Source organism: Dipodomys ordii, unplaced genomic scaffold, assembly GCF_000151885.1.
Source record: "Dipodomys ordii isolate 6190 unplaced genomic scaffold, Dord_2.0 Scaffold82, whole genome shotgun sequence".
In the NCBI taxonomy this organism is placed as follows: domain Eukaryota; kingdom Metazoa; phylum Chordata; class Mammalia; order Rodentia; family Heteromyidae; genus Dipodomys; species Dipodomys ordii.
Genome location: NW_012267298.1, coordinates 2,237,037 through 2,247,868, shown reverse-complemented (window position 1 = coordinate 2,247,868; position 10,832 = coordinate 2,237,037). Strand labels below are relative to the sequence as shown.

General features: G+C 49.6%; 1 protein-coding gene across 1 annotated transcript in view; it reads right to left on the bottom strand.

Moving 5' to 3' along the window:
* The window catches only part of Myc (v-myc avian myelocytomatosis viral oncogene homolog), a 16,677-nt gene that overhangs the window by 5,143 nt on the left and 702 nt on the right, over positions 1 to 10,832 (bottom strand). The window contains exon 2 of the mRNA XM_013025209.1: positions 9,663 to 9,675. Coding sequence (XP_012880663.1) covers positions 9,663 to 9,675 — 13 coding nt within the window. The remainder of the gene's footprint in view (positions 1 to 9,662; positions 9,676 to 10,832) is intronic.

Below are 10,832 nucleotides of genomic sequence, written 5' to 3'. Positions count from 1 at the left end.
CGGGGCGGGGGTCCTCGGCCGCGCGGACCCGGCGATTATAAAGGGCCGTGGGTGGGCGTGGATGTGTAAGAAAAAAAAAATCTTTCTATGGGCCCCGCCCTCTGCTTTGGGAAGCGGGAGGGGCGCTGGTGGAGAGCCCGGGAAAGGGGGAGGAGACTCGGCCCGGCGAGCCCGGTGCTCCGAGGCTCGGATGTAAACACCGTACGCGGAGCTCCGGATGAATTAACTGTGCGCGCCTACCATCCTGCTCGGGCTTTCCCTTTCTCCGCTCCTGCGCGGGCGCGGCGCGGGGACCAGGCTGCCTGCGTGTGTGTGTGTGTGTGTGTGTGCGTGCGTGTGCGTGCGTGTCCAGCATTGCAGGTGGAGCCGCTGCCCCGTCCCCTGCCCCGCGGCGCGCGTCCTCCCCTCCCCGATCGCCAGGCGCGCTCTCCCGGGCAGCGAGAAGAGAGGCGTTCGGAGCCTCAGTGCCGCGAGGAAAGGGGGAAGGAAGGGGGACTGGGGAGCCCCGCGGGCCCGGGCGGGGAGGGGTGGGGAAGGGAAGGAATGGCCGGGGGTTAAAATCACGCTGCAGTTCAATGCCACGTATACTTGGAAGGCGCTTTGGGAAGGAACACCCGCTATATTTCGTGGTGTGTGTGAGTGTGTGTGTGTGATAGTCTACTGTGCAGCTGTCTGGATCGGACACGTTCGACTCCGAATCAACCCCCTCCCCTCCGTTTGTTGGCAAAGGAGCTGACACCGCCACCGCCCTGCGCGGACCCCGGACGCGCCGATCCCGCACAGCTCCCCGCAGCCTCTCGAGCTGGGGGAGGGGGTGCCCGCCCCTGGGGATGGGGAGGGAGGTCCGCACCCCGACTTCAGCCCACCCCACCCTCCTGGGCGAGGTCCCTCCCGCCTTCTCCTCCGGTTGCCAGCCTCTGGCGGCGCGGGTGACCCCACCAGTGCCGCGCTGCGGGGTCTGGGGCGGGGCGCGAACCGAAGGCGCCCGCCTTCTCCACCCGGGGGAGCACTGGAGGTACTTGGGGAGCCCGAACCCCGAGACCCGACTTCGCACCCATGGGCGAAAGGAGAGCTTGAAAAGCCGGCCCCGGGAGAGTCCACCGGAGACTTTTCGTGAAGAAAACCGTTAACTCTTTCTTCCCCGACCTTTGATTTCTTTTCGAGTCTTCTTTTCCCTTTTATTACGGTCGTGCTCATAAACTGACATCTTTCAGATGCAAACGGAAGGTAACGCACTAATGAATAAACACGTTCATTGATCTCATCGGAGGAGGAGGAGGGGTCTCCTTTCCGGTGGGGTTTTCTGGGAGGGAAGGTCCCCCGGGGCCCAGCCCCGGGTGCGTGATGCTGTCTGGGGTCCCGCACCGTGGGCGATTGCCCACGCGCGAGCACACCCCCCACCCGCTCCAAAGTGAACCCCTTCCACCGCAGCCGGAAGCAGGCGTTGCTTCGCCCCCTGCACGGATCTGCAATTCGCTCCCCACTGCCCAATCTCTCCGGGTCTGAGGCTTTATGTTATTCTGGACAGTTAACACCAGCAGCCGCCAGCGCGCTCCCATCCAGGGTCCTCCGTCCAAAGGTTTTTAACCGTCTCCTCTGGACCCCTTCCTTAACACAAAAGGAAACGCACGCGCACCCTCGGGAGGCGCAAGCCCGCGCCGGCTCACCCCGCCCGGCCGCAGCCCCGCGTTCCCGAGCAGCCTCGCTCCCACCGAGCTCGCGGCGCCGGGCAGCGGGGAGCTTTTGCTCGGGACTCTGGGCCTCCTCGCGGCCTCGGCAGCGCACCGGCGTAGCCGACCAATCCGAGGGCTGGGTTCCCCGGCCAAGCCTCTTTCTCCCGCCCACCCCCACCCCCCTCCTCCGGCTACACCCGCGTTCGCGTTGGCGAAAGTAAAGTAAGTCTGCCCTCTACCGGCCGCAGCCCTCGCCGCGCCCGGCTGCCGACCCGGGGCGGAGGTCGGGTGGGGGCGGGGCGCAGCCGGGCTGGGTTTCCAGGCAGAGGTAGGAGATGGGGAGTAGGGGAGGGGGGGTGGATGGAGGAGGGGGGTCCTTACACCGATTTCCAGCCACCTTTCAGGCCGACTGCCGGAAAGCGTTAGGGAGGGAACACAGTCTTGGAGTGACCGTCCATCCCTACTTGCAGGAAATGGTCGGAAATGGGAAACATGAACTAATTTACAGGCACACACATGGGGGGGGGCACCTCTACACAACCCTAAAGCAAGCTTCAGCCCCCACTTCCTAGAAACAGGTCAGCTTCTAGCCTCCAAGGTTGAGAACAGACTACGAGATTTTAATTGGGCTTGCGTGCCTTCTTTCCTTCCTTCCTTCCTTCCTTTCCTCCCTCCCTCTATTTCTCTCCCTCCCTCCCCCCCAGGCTAATGCTCTACCACTTGAGCCACCTGTCCACTTCTGGCATTTTGGAGTTTAGTATTAAGAGAAGAGTCTCATAGAGATTTTTCCTGCCTAGGCAGGCTTCAAACTCCAATCCCCAGATCTCAGTCTCTGGGTAGCTCTCCTGTGAGCCCTACCAATTCCCCTGCAATTTTCCTTATTTTTAATTTAATAAAGTGAAGGGGAATACTAGACACAAGTTTTTGTAGTGAAGAGAGGCGTTTAAGATCCCAGTGCAGGGGGCTGGGAAAGTGGCTCAGTGGTAGAGTGCTTGCCTTGCATGCCTGAGGCCCTGGGTTCGATTCCTCAGAACCACATAAGCAAAAAGCCGGAAGTGGCTCTGTGGCTCAAGGGGTAGACTAGCCTTGAGCTGAAGAGCTGAGGGACAGCGTCCAAGCCCAGAGTTCAGGCCCCACAACCGGACTTCCCCCCTCCAAAAAAAAGATTCCAGTGCAATCCCCCCAAACCCCCCAATAACAGCAATAAACCCAGACCACCCCACAGAAAACCAGAAACAAACAACAATCCTCCCATCAAACCCAAAGCAGCAAGGACCCGTTTATAAAGCGTTCATTTAAAATCAGATGATGCATACAAGCCCAGATAACTGTGCAGCAATGTTCCACAGCACACAAGTAGGTTGTTATTGTGAAAGACCTGCCAAGGTGGTGTTGGATTCCCCTGGGACCAGCCCCGGAAGTGTGGCCCCGGGGTCCTTCTGGAAGAGGCTTCTTGGAGTGATTTCCCAGGAATTTGGCGCTTTGGACCTTATTCTGCTGGAGGCTCAGGGAAAGCAGCACTTCCTCCTCGAAACCAAACAGCCAAACAACAGCAAAACCAGAGTTAGTGTAGCTCAAGCTAGAGGCTAGTTTTGGAAATTTACTAAGGATGGCAAATATCCCGTATTCTAAGGTCTGAAGGCCGCATTCTGCCAGTCCTGGGTAGGTTGTGACTCTAGGCCTAGACATCTTCCAAGGGGTGGGGACTCTACTCTCCTCAGGCTGGTGACATCACTTTGAGTGCAAGTATTTTAAAGATTTTTTAAAAAAAATAGTGTACATCCATTGTGCAAGGAGGGGATTATTGTGACATCACCACACATGTGTGCAATGTAATACCCCCCCCAGCCTCACACCCCCTGTCACGCTCTCGTCCGCCTCTGTCTTCATCTTAAAAGACAATTTGACAGTTTTTGCTGTTCTGTTTTCATCTGTGCATATAATAAAGTACTTTGGCCATTTTAAGGTCAGACTCTCCAGGGGTTTTTGTTTCTTTGTTTGGTTCTAAGCAAGATGGGGACATTCACATTTTACATAGAAGGAAACAAAAAGTCAGAGCTCAACTGTGTTAAAGGACATAATGTTCTTTAAGGATATGTTGTAGTGCGCTAGTGGCTTATGCCTGTAATCCTAGCTACTCAGGAGGCTGAGATCTGAGGTTGACTGTTCAAATCCAGCCCAGACAGGAAATTCTGCGAGACTTTTATCTCAGGTTAACCACCAGAAAACTCGAAGTGGTACTGTGGTTCAAAGTGGAAGAGTGCTTGCTTTGAGCAAAAGAGCTCAGGGACAGTGCCCAGGCTGCAGTTAAAGTCCATAATCAACAAAAAGCATTTACTTAGTTGAAAAGGCTATGAAGATGCCAATAACTATTTACTTTTTTAATTTAATTAATTAACTTATTTTGCCAGTCCTGGGGCCTGGGCACTGTCCCTGAGCCGTTTGGAGATAAGAGTCTCAGACTTTTCCCACCTGGACTGGCTTTCAATTGTGATCCTCAGATCTCAGCCTCCTGAGTAGCTAGGATTATAGGTGTGAGCCACCAGGACTGGGCTTATAATAGCATTTAGAATGGCCAAGTGATACAGATTTGTTGTAAAAATAAACTCTAAGTAGAAAAAGGGACAATGATAATAACAAAGTTCTAATCCTGATACCTGGAGGTAGCAGTTGAGGTTTTTTTAGTTTTTAGTTTTTTTGGCCAAAGTCTGACAATGTAGCCCTGCAGGGGCTACACCAGATCATTTGAGCCACAGCGCCACTTCTGGCTTTTTCTGCTTATGTGGTGCTGAAGAATTGAACCCAGGGCCTCATGCATGCAAGGCAAGCACTCTACCACTGAATCACCTTCCCAGCCCCCTTGTTCAGCTTTAAAAGGAGACTTGTTAGAGAACTCTTGATATTTATGCTCGAATTTTTCCTTTTGGAATTCAGTAGAAGGTGGCTTCCTGGCCCATTGCTCAGGTTCATTGTGACTCTTATGATTTCCCTTTTGAGGATTCTGTTTTCTGTTGGAAGTAGTTGAGTTTCTAAGAAAAAAAATGGGTCTTTGAAAAAAGCTTCTTTGGTTTTCCTTAGAGAAAAGCATACCATTTCCAATACAACCAGCAAAAAGGTGGACTGGAGGAGGGGATCAAGTGGTAAAGTGACAGAGTTCAAACCCTAGAACCAGCAAAAACAACAACAAAGAATGTCTAACTGAGTTGACCAATAAGTTGATAAGAGCAGTCACTAATTTGGAAAGAGACTGGACCCAGGGTGTTCCAGAAGGTAGCTCCAACCTAGAGATATGGTAAAAAAAAAACACACACACACACAAAAAAAACAAAAACAAAAAAACCCCAAAAACCACCTCTCAAGATGATTGGATCATTGCTTGAAACATCTCTCAAGAGAGGTCTGTCAGGGAGAGAGGGGAGGGAAGAGGAAGACATATATATAGCTATATAGATAGATATTTGGATATATATGTATATATATAATCCCTAAAAAAAAGATCATTTTAAAAGAAGAGCTACTGGATTAAAAACCAACCTGGGCTAGGTGGCTCATGCTTGTAATCTTCCTGTAATTACTCAGGAGGATGAGTTCTGACGATCCCAGTTTGAAGTCAGCCCTGGCAGAAAAGTCCATGAGACTCTTATGTCCAATTAACCACCAGAAAACTGGAGTGGCACTGTGGCTCAAAGTGGTAGAGCACTCGCCTTGAGCCAAAAGAGCTCAGGGACAGTGCCCAGGCCTTGACGTCAAGCCCCATGACTGACAGAACAAAACAAAACCAAAAAACCCACCACCAACAAAAACACTCAGAAACAAAAGACAAAACAGCAAAAACCCAAGCTGGATGGGGAGTGTCAGCCATGTCTCCAAGGAATGAAGTTCAGAAAAGCACCCCAGTGGACAAACAAACACAATGAATAAAACTCAACGCCATTACTCCAGAAGAATTATTAAAAAAAAAAAAGAACCCAGTAAAGAAAATCTTCGTGCATTTAAAATTGCAGTTTTAGACAGGCACCAGTGGCTCACACCTGTAATGTTAGCCACTCAGGAGGCTGAGATCTGAGGATTGTGGTTCAATGTCAGGAAAATCTGGAGACTTTTATGTCCAATTAACCACCAGAAGACCAGAAGTGGAGCTGTGGTAGAGCGCTAGCCTTGAGCAAAAGAACTCAGGTATGGTGCCCAGACTCTGAGTTATAACTCCACAGCTGACCAAAAGACAAAAACAAACAAACAAAAAACAACAACAAAACCCAGCGTGATTTTGTTATTATTGTTATTTATTTATGTTTGGTTGGCCGTAGGGCTTGAACTCTGGGCCAGAGCGCTGTCCCTCAGCTCTTCAGCTCAAGGTTAGCTCTCTACCACTTGAGCTATTGAGCTACAGTGCCACTTCAGGTTTTCTGGTGGTTTATTGGAGATAAGACTTTCCTGCCCCAGCTGGTTTTGAACCGCGATCCTCAGATCTCAGCCTCTTTAGTAGCTAGGATTACAGGCATGAGCCACTGGAGCCCAGGTCTGTTATTATTGTTATTTTACCCTTATCCCTTTCCATGCATCCTTCTAGCACACTGCATAAATGAAAGAAACCCCAGAAAGGGGTTTAGTATCCAGAGCCTGCCTTTCTTGTGTTGCACTGCGTAAATGCGATTGTTTTCTTGCCCACTGGCTTCTAGAATTCAGACCCTGACAGAAGGATCTCAGCCACATCATCTCAGCTTGGCCTTCTTTCAGTTCTGAGCTGTAATCCTGCTTGACTTCCTAACAGTCCACATAGACAAATGGTTCCTTTGTTTGACTTGGCTTCAAAGGCTTGGCTTATTGTTCCATCAGTGCCAAACCCAAGCCAATCTCAGGACTTTTCCACACTCAGCACATGTCTGTGATGGTCCTTTTGGGTAGCATATGTCCCTTCAGATGGACCCTTGCTGGGCTAGAGGGAGAGGAAACTGCAGAGGAGACACCGCGGGGGACATTTCTGCTTCGGAGTTCAGTTTCAGAGACAGACTTCTGAGAGCAGCTCATCCATGCTTGCTCTTATTTCTTTGTTTGCTTATTTATTAATTAACTATATCCATTTATTCAGTGTCAGTATTGGGGCTTGAACTCAGGGCCTTGTGCTCTTAGTTGGCTTTTACTTATTTCATTTATTTCATTTTTATTATCTTTCAGTCATAGTACAGAGGGGTTTGATATCAACATGTCAGCTGATGAGTAAGTACAGTGCATTGTGACCAATGTCACCCCTTCCACAGGTTTGTGCTCTACCACCTGAGCCATGCCTCTGCTTGCAGCATTTTGATGCCTAAGTGAAGCTAAGAGACTCCTAGACTTTTTTTTGCCCAGTTGGCTTTGAACTACAATCCTCAGATCTCAGTCTCCTAAGGAGCTAGGATTATAGGCCTGAGCCACTCATGCCCGGTGCTCACTCTAATTCTTTCAAGTTGACTATTTCCCTTTACAGTGGCGTCTTTACAGTGGACTTTACTATAGAAGAAGCTGTTGTGAAGGAATCTAGTAGTGACCAATCACCAAAACCAATGGCCTCATTCCCATTTTCCTACTGAACTTCTATTTACTATCAGGTTTCTGGAAATGACCATGCCTTTGCCTCCATAAATCAGTAGTTCTCACCCAGAGGCAATTTTTGCTCCTATGACAATGTCTGGAGACGTTGTGGTTTGTCTCAAAGTGAAAAGCTTACCACTGGTACTTAGTGGGTTGAGGGAAGATGACAAGGCCCAGGGCAGCCCCCATCACAGGGAACAATTGGGTTCCAAATGTTAACATTACCGGGTCTGAGGAAGTAACTCTACAAGCTCTGGATGTTAATCCTGTGCATCCAGTTTGTCTTCTGTCTCCCTGATCACATCCATTGTTTCTCTTTCCGCTTCATGCCCCACTGTGTAGCTGCTAGAATTGTCTTGTAGTAGATTCCTCCTAGGCCCTCCCCTCCCACCCCTCAAGGCTCTCCGTCGGCATTCACACTTGCAAGCTCATACATTTTCCTTATTATTTAAAATTCTTCAGTGGCCTCCAGATGGCCCAAATGTAGACTCCACTTCCTGATCTTGGAATTCAGGCCCTTCTGGGACTGGGTATCTTACTCTACTTCCCACTAACTCTGCACTTCTGAGACACAGGTCTATTTCCAGTCACTTGGAGTGACCCTCCACACTTTTGTGCAGGCGGTTCCTCCAACCCAAGGCGTCTTCCTGGTGTATCTATGCACCACGCACGTCTCCTTCTTCCTGCTTAAAACCTCTTTAATCCACACAGCCTTCTGTGATTGTGATGGCCCTGCCCTGTGGTCATCCTGCAGAACCATAAAGCAACAGAGTCTGCAGAAGTTTTGGAATGCATATGATTAAAGCATGATGAAACGTAGATGCTTGTTCTCGGGGTAGGATCAAGAGGATGCCTAGCCACAATGGGCACCGTGGCCTTTGCTAGCTGTCAGAGGAGGACCCGCACCCCCTCCCCCATCCCTGCTCGGTGAGATGAACTGTCACAAGGCCAGCCCACATCAAATGCTTACTTAACCCGTTCGGAAAGGCCAGCTGGGTGCTCATACTCCAATTGGGAGAAATGAGTAGATTGACAGTCTTGTTTTCAAAGACTGGAACTGGGGCTTGAACTTGGGGCTTGGACATTGTCTCTGAGCTTTTTTGCTCAGTGCTGGCACTCTACCACTTGAGCCACAGTGCTGCTTCTGGTTTTCTGGTGGTTAATTGGAGATAAGAGTCTCACAGGCGTTCCTGCCCAGGCTGGCTTTGAACCACAGTCCTTAGATCTCAGCCTCCTGAGTAGCTAGGATTATAGATGTGAGCCACCAGTACCCAGTTTAGACTGATAGTCTTTCTCAATTACTGTTTGGCTGTATGAAAATCTAGTACATTTAAAGCTTGCTAAATCAGCTTGGCTTGGGGGGTCTGTCCTAAGTTCCTAACCAATTGACGATACTCTAAGAATTAAGTGAGCCAATGAATGAATTTAACACACTGCCTGCTATCTGGCACATGCTCAGTACACATTAGCAATTGTTCATATAGGTCCCAGATTTAGCTGAAGATTATGTATTCAACTATTTTAATTCCCATATTTTTAGTATATCATATGTGAGTTGTATGAAATTTATATCCCTCTCCCCATCCAGTAGGAACTTGTGTGGACTGATACAAATGAGAAACTGAGGCAGGGAATCACAGATTACCACACTTGGATGGCTAATTTCTAACAAAGCCCTCTCCTGTCTCCAGCAGGTAATGTAATTTAGATCATTCTGCTTGCAAACAGCCCCATTTTAGAAGCTCCAGAAGCCAGAGTTAGTTAGACATTGCTCCTATTTAATAGGACTCAAGGAATTGGGTTATGATTTCCCTGCTTCGATAGCGACCAGTACTACAGGGCAGTATCTGGACTCTTGGCAGGGACGGGCTTCTCCTGAATCCTGCCTCGATTTCCCTTTCTTGCTGAGCTCATCTGCCCCTTGGAAAAAGTCTTTTCCTTCAAACACACATCAACACCCACTGGTGACTCAATGCTTGTAAATCCTAGCTACTTTGAGATCCGAGGATCCCTGTTCAAGGCCAGCCTGGCCCGGAAAACCCATGAGACTCTCATTTCCAATGAACCACCAAAAAGCTGGAAATGGAGTTGTGGTTCAAATGGTAGAGCTATAGCCTTGAGAGAGAGAGAGAGAGAGAGAGAGAGAGAGAGAGAGAGAGAGAGAGAGAGAAGGTAAGGGCAGCACACCCAGGCCCTGTACCTGCACAAACACACCCTCATGACAATGTTGGCAAGTAACTAAAAAAACAAAAACAAAAACATCCTATGAGGAAGCAAACCATATCCTCAGGGCTGCTGTCCTGAGGTCCACTTTGAAGTCCTGGTAACCCAGCTGGGTGCATTCCTTTATACTTCTCCTCTACTCTCCCCTGCCCTCCAGAGTTCTGACCAATCTCTCCATCCTTCATGTTGTGTAACACAGGGCTGTCACCTTGGTGGGTTTTGGTGTCTGATACCTTGACCAGAGAGAGACTTCTGGAATTGGGATCATTTATGGGATTTCACTAACATTCCTATCTCCATCCCACAGCCCCAGGGTACCATTCGCAGAATCTGCCACAGTGCCTGCCACCAGGCAAGGCCATTGGGAGACAGAGGAGAGAAAGGAGAGGGGCTTCGAAGCTGAAGGTAGCCTGGCCGGTTCAGTTTCATCGAGAGAGGCAAGCTTTGAGAGTGACTCCTCTGCCATGGAGTGGGGCCTTGCTCACGTGTTTTTATACAGTCACCCCAGCTTTTTGGCATGAAGGTAAGAGCCAGTCTGTGTGGACAGAAATGGATTCCTTCACATACAAGAGAATAAAATGCAAACACTGTCAATAATAGCTGGAAATTGCGCCCCCTGCAGGTCACTTTCTTCCCAGCTTTAGAATCCTGCCCAGGGGAAAATCCTTGTGGCGAAGGGAGGGAGGTATGGGATATGGCGGTAGGAAGCAGGCTCTGGAGTTGCTCACAACACTTTAAAAGACAAAGCAATGGGCCGCTATTAGATCAGTTACGTAGGTTATGGACAACACTTTCACAGAATGGATGAACATAGAAAATACCAAAGCAGCAGGGCACTGGTGGCTCAAGTCTGTAATCCTAGCTACTCAGGAGGCTAAGATCTGAGGATCCAGCCAGGGCAGGAAAGTTCATGAGACTCATCTCCAATTAACCACCAGAGAATTGACAGTGGAGCTATGGCTCTTAGTGATACAATGCTAACTTTGAGCAAAAAGCGCTCAAGGACAGCACCCAGGCCCTGAGTTCAAGCCTACAGCTGGGTTGGGGGGCCAGGAAGGGAGGGGAGGGAAGAGGGAGAAAATACCAAAGCAGCCAGGCACCTCACATCTCTAATCATAGCTACTCAGGAGATCTCATTTGAAAGCCAACCCAGGTAGGAAAGTTCCTGAGACTCATCTCCAATTAACTACCCCAAATCCAGAAATGGTGCTGTGCCTTGAAGTGGTAGAGCACTAGCCTTGAGCACAAAAGCTCAGGAACAGTGTCCACACACACACACACACACACACACACACACACACACACACACACACACACACACACAAATTGTGCCACTGACTTCTCCTGCCTATGAAGCCTGAGAAA